At 23.6% G+C, this 16711-nt stretch overlaps 1 protein-coding gene across 2 annotated transcripts in view; it reads left to right on the top strand.

The window, feature by feature from the left end:
- Positions 1 to 16711, top strand: part of LOC129615550 (cap-specific mRNA (nucleoside-2'-O-)-methyltransferase 1-like) — a 140205-nt gene that overhangs the window by 105312 nt on the left and 18182 nt on the right. For both annotated transcript variants that reach the window (XM_055530789.1, XM_055530790.1), the window contains exon 4: positions 6460 to 7332. In XM_055530789.1, the coding sequence (XP_055386764.1) occupies positions 6460 to 6811 (352 nt within the window). In that variant the 3' untranslated portion in view covers positions 6812 to 7332. The remainder of the gene's footprint in view (positions 1 to 6459; positions 7333 to 16711) is intronic.

Raw genomic sequence — 16711 nt, 5'->3', positions numbered from 1 at the left:
TTTTCATTTTCTTTGAATAATTACTGATGAATTTGAAAATTAAACACTGACGTTTTCTTTGTGAAAAAATATAATAATAATAATAAAATAAAATTTGGAAATTAAATGTAGTACATAAACTTTTTGAGGCTATAAGAATGAAAGAATCAGACAAAAAATAAACTAAACGTGAAATGCTTTGAGTTGAAAGAAAGATTTTGGTTCTGACATTATTTAAATTTTAAGCGTTTTTTTTTGTTTAAAAGTGAAGAAGAAAGAAACAAGTTAAAAAAATAATATTATTTTAACAATTTTAAGTTATTCCAGCTTTTACCTCATGATTTTAAATATGGCAGAAAGGAAAAACTAATGAAATTGGTTAATTATTAAGTATAATTTTCGATTTGTTAGTTATTAACCTTTATATAATTGGGAAAAATATAAGGGAGGACTAATGACATTTGTGATTTTTTTAAGAGAGTCGAATTATTTATGTGCCATAGATCAAACGAACTCTCGAACTATTGAAGAGGAAAAGAACAATATTCAATTTCTTATTATAATTTTCAGGAAGTGATAATTGTGCCAACATTCATGTCTGTAGATGGTCATATTTCTACCTAATTGGTTTAACAATAGAAAATTAAGTTCTGTATATAATTAAGAACAGCTTTGTCACTAATATTGTTTTTAAACCGTGTATTGAATCCGATAATTATTAATAAAGAATTTAATATTTTAACAAACAATACAGTCATAAATTTTAAAAATTAAAAATTTCTCCATTAATTTTATGATTATTTTTATTATAATTGGATTTTATTGCTTCATTTAATTGCAATCAACATTTTTTAATAGAATTTTTAATTCGCTCTTACTTATATTTTAATTATGGAGGATATGTGATAATCTAAAGTGCATGATACATGCTATAATCATATAATATATGAATGTGGAAATGATTCAATCTCCTTTTTATAATGACCTAAATCAAAAGTGCCTACATGATTATTTAAACATGATTCGTGTACATAAGAGATATAAAATTTAAATTGGTGATTTCCTTTTTTTGTAATTAACATTGTTAATTTGAAATAAACATTTTATATGTACGTATTTAATCCCTGAAGATTAATTTATCAATTCAAAATGTGTGGATAATTATATTGTTTAACAAAAAATTTATTTATTGTGTGTATTATAGATATTATATAAAATTTGTTCATAATCTATATATGGGTTTTATAGTATATATAACGTACTTATGATCTTATTTATGTTTATAAACTGAATATTTTATACGTAAAAATTGATTTGTTTAAGCGTTCAAATAAAAACATTGGTCACAGCTAACAACAGCAACAGGGATGGTCTATTCGGACGATTCGATTTTGAGATACATTTTCGTACATTTTCAGTTGAATAACGTTAGTTACCCCTTTAATATTGTTTTCTGAATTTACAACCGACCATTGATGCTCAATATGAGTCCAGGCTTGAATGGTGTGAATTTACGTTAAAAATAATATATTTCAAGTAGCCACCATAGAACATAGAATTTATATCGACCAATTAATAAATATCGACCAATTGATCAATTCAAATCATGAGATTAATTGCCCAATGAACGTACTCTAAATTATTATTTGTTTTAATATTAATGTTTTTTAATGGCTGTCTAGGTGTCAATTCTGCAAATTGGAACGGCAAACCAAACTGAGTTAATTTGAAGTTGCCGAATTTGAAGAATCTCAAGTTATGTATCAAAAATATCGAGTTTCATTTAAAAATAATTAAATATTTTATTATTTGAAAAAAAATATTGGGTCGAATTTGGAGCTCTATCAGAGTAGAAGAATTTGTGCCTTTTGTGCAGCTTAATGATGGTCTGTTCGAAAAAAAGAGTACCTAAACCCGATTTATGGACAAGGAATATTGTTAGCAAGGAAACTGTTCTAATTCCTTAATAAATTTTTAAATTTGTGCTATTTTAAAATCGTAATTAATAATATTTTTGTAAGTTTTTTGTTGTTAATTTTATTATTTTTTTTCAAATGTATATTCGAAGTTATCCTTCAACCAGAGTAAATATTGTCAAATCAAATCCGATTCATTTGTAATTGGCATCTCTTCTTCTCATTTTATAACTATAAACTACAATTTTTTTTTTTGTTTATTGGAAATCCTTCTCGATTTCCGTTTTCCTTTTAACCCATAATTTCTCGGAATTATTTTAATGTTTCGTAATATTTTTCGCTTTGAATATATTCTTAGAAATTTGAATATTTTGAATTTTTATGAATTCTTTTTTGATTGTGTATGCACAGATTTTATTATTATTATATTTTTTTTTGTTTTGATTGTTGTCTCCTTCTTAAATTTTCATATTATGTTGTAACAAGAATAAATTAGGAAAACAAGTGTATAGTATTGTTGAGAACTTATGAGTGAATATTTTCCAAAAATTTTATTGTATACTGAATATTTAATAAGTGTCGAGTGGCAATGTATTAAAAAAATATTGTGTGGGAGTAGGTGTAAATACAAGGCATAATATATATATACGTAATATAGGATTGCATTAAATTTCAAAATAAAATTTTTATTATAAGAAATATTTTCACATAGCTAGAGTACTTGTATGTTTAACAAAAACACTTTAATTTTTTTTTCTTCTCTTACAATAGGAAATTAAAGTTTTTGTATTCTTGTTTTATAGTTGGATTATTTTGTTTTGAAAATGTTGTCTGCGTATATGTTTATGGAATGGTGTCATATTATGGACAGATTTCATGTTTGGCATATTATTTAAATTACTCGGAAATAAAAGAGGAAGAACATAGAACTTAAATAAAATTCAATGTTAAGGTTTTAAGTTCTTCAAACTAAACAGATTATTAAATAAAAATTTTATGTGTTTTAGAATTTCCGTTTCCGATATCTTGTTTTCAATACTTTCTTTTAGTCTTTTGATAATAAAGGTGTAGATGTTTATTGTTTATTCGATAAATGCTCAAATAACAAAGGCAAATTTCTAAAAAAAAATTCAATGATAAATTAAAAATTCTTCTTTTTCGAATTTTCTCGAGTGCATGTCAAAGCTTTTCGAATTTAAATATGTAAAAATTAAAGAAAGGCTGTATGATTTCAAAGCCACTGGAAATATCATCGCATACAATAATGTTCGATTTACTGCTTTTTCATACTTGAACTCAACTTAGATCATAAAGAATTTTTAGCCTAGTTTCATCCTAGCATTATAATAGATTATAATAATAGCTCAATGTTGTATGTTAATTTGTTTGTCGGTCACACCCCTGATGACATTTTTGAATGGCTCTAACATGAAAACGTTTTAACGTAGAAAGCTGGGGTCTGGACCTTTAAACGCAGGTTTTTGTCGGGAAAGTTTGAGTGACTTTTTTAGTGATTTTTTAGAGTGCCTTTTTTATGGGATTTTTTTAAGTGACTTTTTCAAACGATTTTTTGAGTGACTTTTTTTAGTGATTTGTTCTCATGGTAGAAAGCTGAGATGTGGTCCTTTTTCCAATTTTTCAAGTGATTTTTTGAGTGGTTTTCTTGATGTCGATTTTCTTGATACCGTCACAACGGGGCTTTCCTTGTTGAATAAACATTATTTAATTTACTTAAAATTTTAATTTTTACATCTACATTTTATTTACAATACAATGTAATGGAATGAATGTCAGAAGAAAAGCTAAAATGATTAAGTCCTTTATTCCGACAGTTTTCTTTAACGTTGGAAATTATTTTTTCTTTTTTTTCTATCTGTATATAAATTACATGCATACATATACATAAAATTAAAGTAATTATAAATATGTAATATGCTTATATACAAAAAATATTAAATTGTAATAAATCAATATTTATCTGATCTTAGAGCTTAATTCTTAATGTAATCAATATGCTATATACCATCTCTCCTCAATATTTTCTATACTATCTACTTTAAATAATATAAGAGACGGTATTGTTTTCATAATAAATATTGGTTTTATAATCGGAATTCATTCAAATATCTTTATAATGTAAACAATTTCTTACATTTGAGAAACCTAAAAACAAATAATGTTTTAGAGAAATATGCTCAATTGTCAGATTACTAAGGAAGTAGTTTAGATTTTTATTATTACCATCAATTTTATTCAGCTGAGTGATTCCCAAATTATGTGTTTCTTGAATGGCTTACCAATCAAATGACCGTTGGTGTCCTTTTTTTGTTAAAATTGATTTTCCAAAGTAAGATTTTGATTATCTTTGATTAAACTTATTTGAGCATTTTAATTAAACTTATTGTACCCTTATACTCTATTGCGTACATATTCGCTTTAGGTGCTCATAATTAATAGCTGTTTATTTTAGATTATACTGTCATTCTAATATTAGAATTTATGTGATGAAAATTTTTAAATATTTATGTGAACTCAAAGACGTTTGTTAATTTATTGCGCCTTATTTCAAAGAAAAAGAAAATTTTTTTTGCGTTTTCTGTGATTAATATTTTTTTTCGAGATTGCGAATTAGATTGTATTTTAAGATATTTTTTTGTAAAGATGGAATCCAACTGGTCACGTTTCTAATATGTTACCCAATCTGATATTATGCTCTTATTTTTAATAAATCATCTTAAATTTCATTTAATGTAATAGTAGATAATATAGATTTTATTTGAATTCAAATTATAATTTTTTCTTGAATTTCTTATAATTTTTTCAAAAATTATAATGAAATGATTTGTTTTGAATTTTTGAGGAAATTTTTAAATGGTAAATTAGTTGATCCTACAATTTTTTTCAAACTCTCATAATTCATAAATTTTGTTTTTTTTTTTGCTTCTTCATTACAATTTTAGATTTAAGTTAATTAACTGTTTACACGTGTACAACTGAAATATATTCGTTTTCATGCATATCAAATATTTTATACGCATACAATGAAATTAATCTTATATAATGGAGAATTTCTCGCATCTAATCTTAAAGAATGAATTCTGAAAGAAAACAATGAAATATTTAAGCAAATAAAACAATTTTTTTTTGTGTGCATTAGAAAAATAATATCAATAAAATTTAATTTTAACTCGTTTAATAGAGAAAGAAAAATATTGAAATTTTTCGAAAAAAAAAAATTATTAAAATTACAAAAAGCCATGAGAAAAAATAAAGGAAAAATCAAAGTGACTATTGATAAAAAATTCCATATTATATAGAAAAATGAACTCGATTCTACGAGCATTAGAAAATAATAAATATGCAATTTTGAAGAGAGTCTATATAGAATAAATTTTATTCTCTGTTATATACGAGTATTGAGAGATAATATGCAGATTTTATTAAATTGCATACGCTTTTTCTTTTCTTATTTAAATTTATATTCTATTTTTATACTTGACCTCGACAATGCTAAGAGAAATCCTATTGAAAAATATTAATATTTTCTCAATATTTACAAATTTCTTTACTGAAAAATGAGTACTATGAATAAATGTAAAAAGGAAATTTATATATAAAAATATGCAATCATTTGAAAAATTTAAAATAAAAAATAAAAGAGAAAAACGTACTGAAAAATATTGCATAAGATTGGATTATCATATTAATAAAATAAGATTTTCAAATTTTTCTTCTTCGTATATAAACGTAAAGTACTTTATATCCTTAATTTACATTTAGTATCTCTTATAATAATGCGCCTTGAATTGAATATACTATTTATACATTATGTATAAATGTATAAATTTTTCTTCACATGAAAATTCTGGTGTCATATCCTAAATTTGAGAAATGAAATTCTTGTATTATATTTTATAAACGTGATTTTAGTTAATATTTTGGAATTTTAAAGTATACTTAATATTAAACTGAATGATATTGTATTTTTATTAAAAAATGAAAAATATATGGTCCATTAAAATTATAGTTATTTCGATTATTTTGTTATTAAATAACTGTTATGTGTATAAATTTATTAAATTATTAAGTTGATTTAGGCTCGAATCGATTTTTGAAATAATTGGTTTTTGAAATAATAATTGGTTAACATCCCATATTCTTGTGGGTGGCAGATTGCTGTAGATCTAAAGTTTCAGGATTCTGAAATTTTTGGAAAATTCTCTAGATTTATAAGAATCAAAAAGTTTATTGTTAAATAAGCCAAATTCAAATTTTGGATTTTCACAATGTTTTAGTCCCATGACCTAAAATTTTTGTTTTAAAAAAAAATTAAAATGGCATATTTATGGTTTACATTTTTTAATATTTTCGCTTTTCAATTAAGTTTTTTTTTTGCAATTATATTCTGGTTTAGATACTAAGTTTTGAAAGTAATGCATGCCGAATAATGTTTATAATTCTTATGTAATTTTATTATATTCTTGTTTTCATATAGCTAATATCACTAATATTAATATTTAAAAATTTTTCTCATTTTTCTAATTTTAATACAAAAAAAAAACAGAGACTTGTGTGCCAAACGAACAGCTGAGGACAGAATTAACTTGTTAAAATTATTACGTGAAGGTGCAATATTCTGTTCTGAACGATATCCAGAAGATGCTGAAGATATTGAATTTGAAATAAATCAACAAATGCAATTAAATCAACAACAATATCATAATCATAATTTTCATAATCAAAATGATAATCATAATACACAACATCAACAACAAAATCAAAAATTACAACAACATCAACAACAACATCAACAACAAGAACAACATGGACAACAAGGAAATCAACAAAATATTAATGAAACAAATAAAAATGAACCAATATTACAAACATCGAATAAAAATAATCAAGATATTTGACTACCGATATTTACATCAATAACAACAGAAATTATTAAAGAAATAAAAAGTTAATAAAACTAACTAACTATTTATATATAAAATTAATATTTTAATCAAAAACAAAATTATGTATATGCACAATTATTATGTTAATATAACAAACAAAAAAAAAATAATAAAAAACAAGCAACAAAATCGTTATATATGTGAGAGAATATCATTTTATTAAAAATAAAATATTAAAATATTGTGGCATACATAAGTGTATATGTGTGTGTATTTAGAAAAACGAAAAACTATAATAATTATTACAATATTTAAAAGCTGAAATAATTAAATAAAATTTAATAAAAAAAAAAAATAAAATAAAATGTTAAATTAAAATTAAAATAAGCAAAAACAAAATAAACTTAACAATGAACAATTTAATATAGAAAGTTATAATCAATCGAGTTTAAAATATATTTACTAATAAAAAGAACAAAAAAAAAATCTTCAAAATGGGGAAACTCTAAATAAAATCCTAACAACAAACTGTAGTAAGTTTTCAAATTCAAAAAAAAATATTGAGATCCGAAATTTTTAAAAAATTCAATATGTACTCATCTTATATAATGTACTCGTATAATGAAAAAAAAAAAAATGATTCCTTAAAATAGAATGAAAACTGTACCTACACATATACATATATATATATATGAATATATGTGAAGAAGCTTAATCCACCAAATTTTCAATAACATTTATAAATATACATAACATTAGTATAACATAAAATTTGAAGCATGCTACTACACATTATATATAAATTTAGTCTAGTTTTTCTGTTTATATAAAGTAAATATTTGTCATAATATTCTCATTGCTTATTGTTCTATTTTTAAAATCAATGATCAGTTTTCTTTTTTATATTATTCTCTCATTTAATATTCATTTCCAAGAATAAGCCATCATGAGCATAGAGTAAAATTATAATTACATGAAAAATTTTAATAATTTTTATTTACTCAAATGAATAGCCATTATTTTATCTTTTCTATATATTATTATTAACTCTATGGTATAAGTTTTTTAAAGTTTTATATGAAAAATTTTATTTTTTTTTTATTCTATTGTAGTTCGTTTAATGCACAAACATTTTTTATTACAAAATTGAAATGTCAAATGAAATAAAATATTATTTTGAATTAATTATTAATATTATTATTATTAATTTACTTACGTACATATACATTTATTCTTTAATTTTCAAATAATTTTAAGTTATATACAAGATTATATAAATGATAATATTAAAAGCGTTTTACAATCATGTTCAATTATTCTTTATTAAAATATTAAAATAAAATCCGATATTTTGTTATTTCATGTTCATTTTCATTAGAAACAAAACTTAAAACAAAAATAATAATAATTGAAATACATAAATATTTAAATTAATTAAAGAAAATATAAATATATTTGTTATCAAGTTAAAAATTTTATGGGTAATTAATAATAAAATAATTGTTAAAACTTTATAATTTTAATTAAATTGGATAAATTTTTAAAATTATTGGCTATACTTTTAATAAGAAAAAATTATATTTTGTCAAAAAAAAAAAACAAAAATTTCTGTCAAATTAATGTGTCAAAATTAAAAAAAAAAAACAAATTTGTTATTAATTATTAATCAAATTAAATAAGAAAATAATATTTTATTTTCTTAACTTTCAAATATTTTTAACTAGTCCGGTTCATTAGTCAAAATATTTCCATTAATTATTTTTTAAAATGTAAAAATTTATTTTATAATCATCTCCTCACCAAAAATTTTTGCAAACGCATCAATTTGCGATAGTAGCATTCGATTTTTGAAAATTCGATTATACGATGATAATTAATAAACATTGACAACTAATAAAAAATATAAATTGGATTTTTAACATTAAAAATTAATTGGTGTGTTGTTTTGTTTTTCATAAAAATAAATTAAAGAAAAATATTATTATAAAATAAAATTAAAATAAATTGAAATAAATAACAAAATGATTGATAAAATTTTTAATAATTGCCTCAGAATTTTGTATTTTAATAAATTAACATATTGGCATATAATAATGCATATTTTTCTACATTAAATATTAATATTGTTTGATAATATTGAAATTTGAATAAGTATAGTTATTTAATAAATATTTTACTCCTTTTAAAACTACATCATTTTAAAGGCCATCTTCTTTAATTTACTTCTTGCAGACACAATTTTATGGATTATAATATTAATGGCATTCCATTTAAATATAATATAAATGTCATTTCAAATTTATAAATAGACTGAATTTTCATTTTGTTTTCTTGAATATGAAAACAATTGCAATAGTAAATTAATAAGAAGAGCCTGATAAAATCTAAGATGGGTTATAAAGGCAACTAATAAACCTTTAAGTAAATAAATAAAATAATCCTCTTGTTAAAGAATTCCTCAATACATTTACGTATTTGAGTAATTTGTTTTATTTGACAAACAAGTTCTGAGAATTATTATTCAATTCGATATTATAAAATTTTCATCTTGTCGTATAAAATTGATCACACTAATTACAATGATTAGATTTCGGATGTTGACATAAATCTTCACAATACCCTGTACTATTTTAGTTATATAGATATATAGGACGGGGACGTTTTCGAATCATTCTGCAATATTCAAAAAATTACATTAAAATATTTTAAATAATTAATTTGAAATAAAATTAGTTGCCCCAAATTACATTCTCAAAGCCAAACTTATGTCAATGTGTTAATATTATTAAAAACATAATATTTGAATAGTATGAATGATTGAAATTTTGAATAAAATTTATTTTACCAAAGTAATTTTAATAGAGACATACGAACAAAATTTAATTGTATTACATAAATAATTCATAAAAAATAAAATTTGTCATTATTATTATTTTTAGATTTTTTCTATTAATTTCGTCGTTTAATTTTCATTGTTCAATAACATTGTTTTATAATTAAGTTTTAAAATTAAGTTATATTTTTATATCAGATTTTAAAAAGCCAAAAAAAAAATTAAGAAAAAAAAAAACAAAGAAGAAACCATAATGTATTTTAATTAAACAATTTCTTTTTTTATATAAAGTTTTTTAAATAAATTCAATTTGGAAAAAAAAAACAACCATACATTCATTATGACTTTAACTTTTATTTAATTTTTTATATTTTGGTTTTATTAAATTTTATTTTTAATTTGCAAAAGAGAAACAAAATTTTTTATGTTTTTAAATTTTAATTATTAATTTTGTTTTTGAATATTTTCAGCAAAAAATTTATTCTTTTTATTTCAAGTGCTCATAAATTTATAAGTAATCTAGATCTCTTATATCATTGCAAAAAAAAAAACTCTGATGTGGTCAGCACGTAACCGACCGCATTGTATATTGTCTAGTTAAGTGAAAAGGTTACAGAATATTATGAAAATGTCTGTTAAATACTTCTTTCCAATTTTTAGGACATTAGTAAGCTTATAGTTAACATACCTAGAAAAATGTAAATTTGGCTCTTAGTAGAGTTTCGCTTTGTGTTACCCGAATTCCCAGAAATGCTCGACAGTTAACCAGAACTCAAATATTAAATTTCAAGAAATTCCATCAATTCGTTCCGTAGATATGGTGAAAAATGTAAAATCGGCCCGCAAATCAGTTTTCGAGCCCTGATCTTTCCAAAAAGTTTATATGTTCATTGTTTTAATACGAGGAATTCAAAAATTAAATTTCAATGAAATCGGTCAATTATTTCTCTTTATATACGCAAAAATGTATATTTGGCCCGTAGTAAACGTCCAGTTGCTGATGCCTGATGTCTTTCAAGAGTTAGCAGTTTTCGCGGACGGTCGAGCAAAGCTCATATATGAAATTTCGGTTGAATACTTTCTTCAAAATGGTGAAAAATGTAAAATCCGCAATCAGTTTTCGAAAGTACAGTATATTTATCCAAAAATTAATTTGAACATCTTAATATTATCGAAATCGAATGAAATTTTGTTGAGCTTATAAGATTTGTATGGGAAAAATTCAAATATTGGATAAATTTTGATTTTGTGCTAAGTTATTCTAAACATCGATTTGTTAAGTTAAGTTAATCTAGTTTATGCTGTTACCTGCGAAAATTTAAAAATTTTTTTTTTTTCGGAGTTTTTCAAGATTTTAAAATATTATGATTCTTTTTTATAGAATTTATAAAAAATAATTAAACTAATTTTTATTAAAATATTTTTGATTGATTTCTAGTTCTTAAACATTTTATTCGAAACTGATTTAAAACTTATTTTTTACGATTTTACACTTGAGAGTACTACTTATTTTTTTTAGGAAATTTATTTTGTGTATATGTTTGATTTTGAATATGAATGAAAACCCGAAATATAATAAATACTTAATCAAATTATAGTTTTTATATCCGTACGGACGTGTATTCGAAGGGTATACTAAATTTGCTTTAACTTAAATCAAGCACTAAAATATACAAATGACTAGGGGCCCCTGTGGTTTGCTTATAAGCAGTATTATCTGTTGTAAAAACAGGATTGTGGCAATCAATTTTAAAATAAGTTTAGAAAAATTTGTACATATTATGGCATACATATGCAGGTATATACTTGTATATGCATAAATATCATATTGGTTTGAATACTAATGATAAATAAAAGTAATGGAAATATTTTTAATTTAATAAATTTTAAGATGTAATATGTGTCGCTGTTAATTACATAGATATGATTAAAATTCAAATTAAGAATTAGTTAACAATTAAGAACGAAAAATTTCCTTCTAAACAACGTTATCTAGATAAGTACGTAACGTAACGTTATTCGTGTTCTTATATCTCTCACAATTTTTAGTTTTATTTTTTTTAATTCCATTCCATGTTAAATACAACAACAAAAAATTATTTTACTCTTACTTAACTCATTTAAAATATTTCGCTTCCTTTTGCTTTTTATTTTTGTTTATGGTAGTAAAGCAAAAAAACAAAAAAAATATTACTACTCTTTTTTTACTCTCTTTCGCTTTTCGCTTTTCATTTTTTGTTTTTGTTTTACAGTATGTATAATCAATTGAGTAATGTATGTACCCAGTATTCTCTTTTGCTATTTTCATTTCTTTGTTTTTGTTATTTATTAGATTATATGTATACCTGTTCATGAACTGGAAAAATCTTGTAAAATATAATATAGATTCATAATAGCAAATTTTAGAACCCTATTTAAATTGGATTGGATCGAGGAAGTGGTTCGGGTAGCTACCCTACATCTTCAAAATATGTTTGACTATATATGCATGCTGAAATTCTTGAAATTATTTGCCTGCTTATGGTAGTTGCTTAGAAATTGTTTAACTATCGTACTGAAATTTTGCAAAATTACTTTGGATGAAAGCTCCCAGGAAATGTAGAATCGACATTATTGATTTGCGCACAAGCAAATAATTTATTGGCACTCTTTTATTTGATAAAACAAGTTAAAATTTCTTGACTTGCGTTGATATCTGAAATTTTGCATTAACAACAAAAAAAAAATCAGAATTATGACGTATGGAACAGTGTGAAGAGTCTTAACAGAGCACTTAAAATCATTCACTTGTACGAGTATCACAGAATTGCCACGGTCAACACTACCTGTTATCGATTTTCTCAAAAAAATGATTTTAGTTGTTGAATATCAAAATTTTTTTTATTTTAAAAATTTCCAATTGAGGTAGTATTTTAAATATATTTATAATAAATATGTAATTATTTTAATTTATGGAATTATAGAAATTTTCAAATACTCTTGTAGTGTTCTGTAGGTACTTTGAACTATAACCATTTTCATACTTAGTACAATTTTCATACAATTCTCTACACAATATGGCAAATTTATTTCAAATCGTGCGTTTTATTTAAAATTTAATAACAGTATATTTTATTAAATTTCTCTTTAAATATTTTATTATTTCTTAAAAATATTTTAAAGACTTTTCTAATATTCTTCCAAAAAAAAAAAACAAAAATTAAATTTAAATGTATTTTATGTAAGGCGAATGTATTTTTACTAAATTATTATTGAAATTAAGGTTTGGTAGCTAATTCTGAATAATACATTAAATGCGTTATTTAAATTTTTAATTAAATATTATACCGTTACCCATATTTAGGTTATGTTTTTATAACATACTTTTAGGATCAGAAATTTTCGTGGAAGCACAAACAAACTTCAAGTAATTATGTATTCTATATTCGAAAAGATTTTCAGAAGTTTTGTTTTATATTTTTATTTTTTATTCTTTTTTAATCAATTCATACCGTTATATATATATAAAACAAGAGATTATTGTTGTATTTTAATACAGTTTTATATATATATATATGTATGTATACTTATACTTGTATAATGTTAAGTATATAACATCCCGAAATGCTTATTTTATAATTATTTAGAAGAACTTTTTAGGGATTTTTTCCGATTAAAAGAAAAACAAAAAAATAAATTCGTAATTAAATTAATTTTCCTCATTTAATTGATTTTTTTTTTGTATTTTCTTATTTCTTATTTATCTTAGAATTACTTATACATGAAATACATACATATATATTGTATACGCATTATCTTATATAAAAAAAAAATTTATTGGAATTGTATGATTTGGATTCACGCATTTGCATAAATTATTTATAACATGAAATTCTTTTATGTTTGATAATGTTTAGAACAATTTGAGTTTGAGAATCACATCATACTGAGTTTAAACGGAAATTCTTATTTTAATTTTTAATTAAATATAATGAATTTACTTAAAAATTTATACAGGAACATATAGAATTAAGAATTTATTGAAGAATTCTCTTTTGCCCTGTATCCACTTATGAAGAATCCTCTTATAAGAACCCTCTTGTTTTATTCGGTTTGATTATTAGCTTGATTAAATAAAAGAGGTTCGAGCGGTAAGCTGTAAATTTGTTCAAAATTTTAGGTTATGTGTCTTAGAATTCATAATTTTAGTTAAAGTAACGTAACGTAACGCTAAGTTTTTTTTTTTCCTCCACGGAGACCGAGGTCCCTAGGCCCCACTCACGTCGACCTATAGGATCTTTTGTGATTCCTATCCCCCTACATTAGCCCTATTCCTAGGCTCCTGACAGATCGCAGTATGGCAGCCACATCAAGCTGCGAGATCCTCCCCGTGGTCACAAAGCCCCCCCCCCCCCCTCGAAGCATCTCAGCCGCAGCAACACAGCAAGTGCTCCACGGTTTTGTCCTCCTCCAGGCATAAACGGCAGACCTCATCCGGCACCCTGCCCATCCTTTTCAGGTGGACCCTCGAGAGTCAGTGTCGAGTGAGAACCCCCGCTAATGTTCTCAAATTTGGACGACTGAGCAACGCTAAGTTAATCACAACGTGATAAAAATGCAATATTATTTTAATTATTCTATAAAATCAAAACTGTGCTACTCATACTGATTTTGCTATATTAACTATGTTTATGAAAAAATTGTAGGTTAGCAACATTTTCTTATGAACACAAAATATATAGGGCAATTTCAGCTATATTATGTTTTAAGTAAAATTCTTGAATGGTTTTTCTTTCACCAATATTGTTCATTTCGGCTAATAAAATAAATTTTTTAGAAACTTAAACAAAAAAAAAAAAATATTTTTATTAAAGTGCATAAAATTTTTGCTCAATTTTTTTTTTTTCAAAATTAGTGAATTAATAAAACATTACAATACTTGGAATAATTATAATGTGGTAAAGCTTAATAATCAAGAGTTTTATTCAAGGTTATTCTTATGATAATGTCAAATTTCATTCTTCTTATTATTAAACCTTGTCTTAAGATAATTCTGTTAAAAGAATACACAATATACATACATATACATATAAATTTTATTTTATACATTTCTTACAATAAGGGATTAATTCTCGTATTAGAATGTATAAAAAAGGAGAATGGAATTTTTTTTTAATGTACTTAAATCCATACATTTAGTTTCTTATGTGTTTTCAAGGTTATACTTGTATTTTATCTGAAGTTTTTTCCTTTAATCCATTTGAATTTTGCGATTTTTTTCGAGAATAAAAATGAAAATGAAATTTAATACTGAATTTTAATAATTTTAATTTTACTTTAAAGCGTTTATGAAAATTTGGTTTTCGTACGCATGCTACAATACCAAACATTGAAAAATTTTAACTAACATTTTGTATTTATTCTTATTTGTAGTAAAGCGGGTTCTTCACCTGCGAGCTCCGATGTTTCAACATTCGTTATTCTTCTTGCCTAAAATATTTTGCATATCTTTGTGAGGCATTTATTTATAAATACTTGAACACTATTAATGCTAGCCTGATTTGCGTGCCAGGTCTCAACTCCATACAACAGTGTCAGCTTTATGAAAGTCCCGAACAGCCTTAATTTGGTTTTTCTGCTCAGTCTGGCCAATTTCCACGCAGCCCACATTCTTCCAAATACTGCTCTAGGCAGCATGATTCTATTCAAGGTGTTCTCTTCTGCACCTCCTGGCGTAGTAATTATATTAGCGAGGTAATTGAATTTGTTTACATCTTTTGCTGTTTATCATTATTTATCGTGAATAGACCCGTTTTTCGGCTATTTATTCTTAGAGATTTAGTTCTATTGGTATTAATTCGGAATCCAGCTCTTTTTGCTCTATGGTGCATGAGATCGAATTTGGCTTTACTTTATAAAAGTTACTTTATAACACTTGGTCACATTTAATTTGAAACTCACTTTATTTTCATTCAATATATTTAAAAATTTTCAAACGTATTCACAAATATTGACGGCAACACTGATAATCCAAATACAATATTGAACGTATGATTTTTGTGATTGATTCAAGCAAACACGGTATGGTTAATGAAAACCTATGCATGTGATTTCACCTTTGCTTAGTTGAGTGCATTTTTCAATATTGCTTAATATAGAAAACATTAATGCTACTCTCTTGAACAAACATTTTTTTGATTGTTCTCAAAATTTGATTACTAAAACAGTATAGGAGAGAACACCAATACTTTTAGTTAGACAGCAGGAAATTTTGAATTATAAATTGTCACATTTTATTAATCATTATACAAATTAGATTCTATTAGATCTTTTGCATGTCTTCATACATTTAGTAAAATTTATATATTGTAATTTCTTTTTCTCATTAATTATTTTATATGGTCGTTTTTACAAACATTACAATAAATATGTAGATAAATGCGAAATAAATAAATTAACTATGTGAATTCAATAATAGAAACAGAAAAAATTTATCAGTATGGGATTGAAAATGTTCGTGTTACAAAATCATTCTTAACATGCTCCAAAAATTCTAATATAATAATAATAATAAAAAAAAAATTTATAACATAGAAAAATTTCAATAATCATTTTTCTAATAGAAATCAATTTATTATTAATATAATAACTTAATCGAATAACTTTTTCAATTTATTACATTAGAAAATATGAGAATCAATGGTATATTAAGCATAAAAATTTAATAAACTAAATATTTTAAATTTTTTGAAATGCATTTTCAATAATTGAAGAATTAGTATAGACTATACGAACGTTGTGAGTATAGTTATGCAAGAACGTAGTGTATAGTAGTGCACGAATGAAGAAATCAATTTGAATTCTTAGTTAACTGTGTATTGTTAAAGATTGTTGCTTTAACTGAACTATGCATTTATTATAGAATATTGAAGGATTACCGATTTTTTTTTTAAATATTTATTTTAGATATTAATTATTTTTAGTGTTTATTCATTGTACACAACGAATAATAAAAGAGCTCCCAAGAGAGAGTTCAAATATTGTCCGAAAGCAAAATATTAAAAATTTGAGTGATATTTAAGAAAGTTTTCAGTATACAG

The sequence above is a fragment of the Condylostylus longicornis genome, unplaced genomic scaffold (assembly GCF_029603195.1).
Source record: "Condylostylus longicornis isolate FDR11 unplaced genomic scaffold, ASM2960319v2 ptg000137l, whole genome shotgun sequence".
NCBI lineage: Eukaryota > Metazoa > Arthropoda > Insecta > Diptera > Dolichopodidae > Condylostylus > Condylostylus longicornis.
The sequence above is the reverse complement of the archived record's forward strand: the minus strand, read 5'-3'. Positions and strand labels throughout refer to the sequence as shown.